This window comes from Lepidothrix coronata, unplaced genomic scaffold (assembly GCF_001604755.1).
Source record: "Lepidothrix coronata isolate B3197 unplaced genomic scaffold, Lepidothrix_coronata-1.0 Scaffold568, whole genome shotgun sequence".
Lineage (NCBI taxonomy): Eukaryota > Metazoa > Chordata > Aves > Passeriformes > Pipridae > Lepidothrix > Lepidothrix coronata.
Genome location: NW_016690748.1, coordinates 4,410 through 5,541, shown reverse-complemented (window position 1 = coordinate 5,541; position 1,132 = coordinate 4,410). Strand labels below are relative to the sequence as shown.

At 64.2% G+C, this 1,132-nt stretch overlaps 1 protein-coding gene across 1 annotated transcript in view; it reads left to right on the top strand.

The window, feature by feature from the left end:
- The first annotated feature begins 267 nt into the window (after positions 1-267).
- Positions 268-1,132, top strand: part of LOC108510242 (C-type lectin domain family 6 member A-like) — a 5,045-nt gene continuing 4,180 nt past the window's right edge. Inside the window, exons 1-2 of the mRNA XM_017839911.1 lie at positions 268-310; positions 938-1,027. Of these exons, the coding sequence (XP_017695400.1) occupies positions 268-310; positions 938-1,027 (133 nt within the window). The remainder of the gene's footprint in view (positions 311-937; positions 1,028-1,132) is intronic.

Genomic DNA, 1,132 nt, shown 5'->3' with positions numbered 1-1,132 from the left:
GAACTGGGAGGGAACTGGGAGCACTGGGAGGGCACTGGGATGTGCTGGGAGGGAACTGGGATGTACTGGGAGGGAACTGGGAGCACTGGGAGGGCACTGGGATGTGCTGGGAGGGAACTGGGAGCACTGGGAGGGAACTGGGATGTACTGGGAGGGAACTGGGAGCACTGGGAGGGCACTGGGATGTGCTGGGAGGGAACTGGGATGTACTGGGAGGGTGCTGGGATGTGCTGGGAGGGCACTGGGATGTGCTGGGAAGGCACTGGAATGTACTGGGAGGGAACTGAGAGCACTGAGAGGGCACTGGGATGTACTGGGAGGGAACTGGAAGGGCACTGGGAGCACTGGGGGGGCGCTGGGATGGACTGAGAGGTCCCTGGGTGTTACTGGTCCATACTGGTCCATACTGGTCCCTACTGGTGGCAGTGCTCCGGGAGCTGGCGGTGGCACAGCAGCGGCAGACTGGGATGGACTGGGATGGACTGGGAGCACTGGGAGCACTGGGATGGACTAGGAGGTCCCTGGGTGTTACTGGTCCATCCTGGTCCATCCTGGTCCCTACTGGTCCATACTGGTCCCTACTGGTCCATACTGGTCCCTACTGGTCCCAGTGCTCCGGGAGCTGGCGGCGGCGCAGCGGCGGCAGACTGGGATGGACTGGGCTGGACTGGGCTGGACTGGGATGGACTGGGCTGGATTGGGAGGGCACTGGGCTGTACTGGGAGGTCCCTGGGTGTTACTGGTCCCTACTGGTCCATACTGGTCCCTACTGGTGGCAGTGCTCCGGGAGCTGGTGGCGGCGCAGCGGCGGCAGACTGGGATGGACTGGGCTGGACTGGGCTGGACTGGGATGGACTGGGAGGGTACTGGGCTGTACTGGGAGGTCCCTGGGTGTTACTGGTCCATACTGGTCCATACTGGTCCATCCTGGTGGCAGTGCTCCAGGAACTGGCGGCGGTGCAGCGACGGCAGACGCGGCTCCGGGGGTGGATCCAGCAGCACTTCCAGGAGCTCCAGGAGGTCACAGGTGATTCCCGGGAATTCCCGCTGGCAATTCCGGCATTCCCGCCTGGAATTCCCCCCCTGAAACCGCCGCGGGGGTGAGTGGGATGGGAAAACTGGGCGGGGGGGG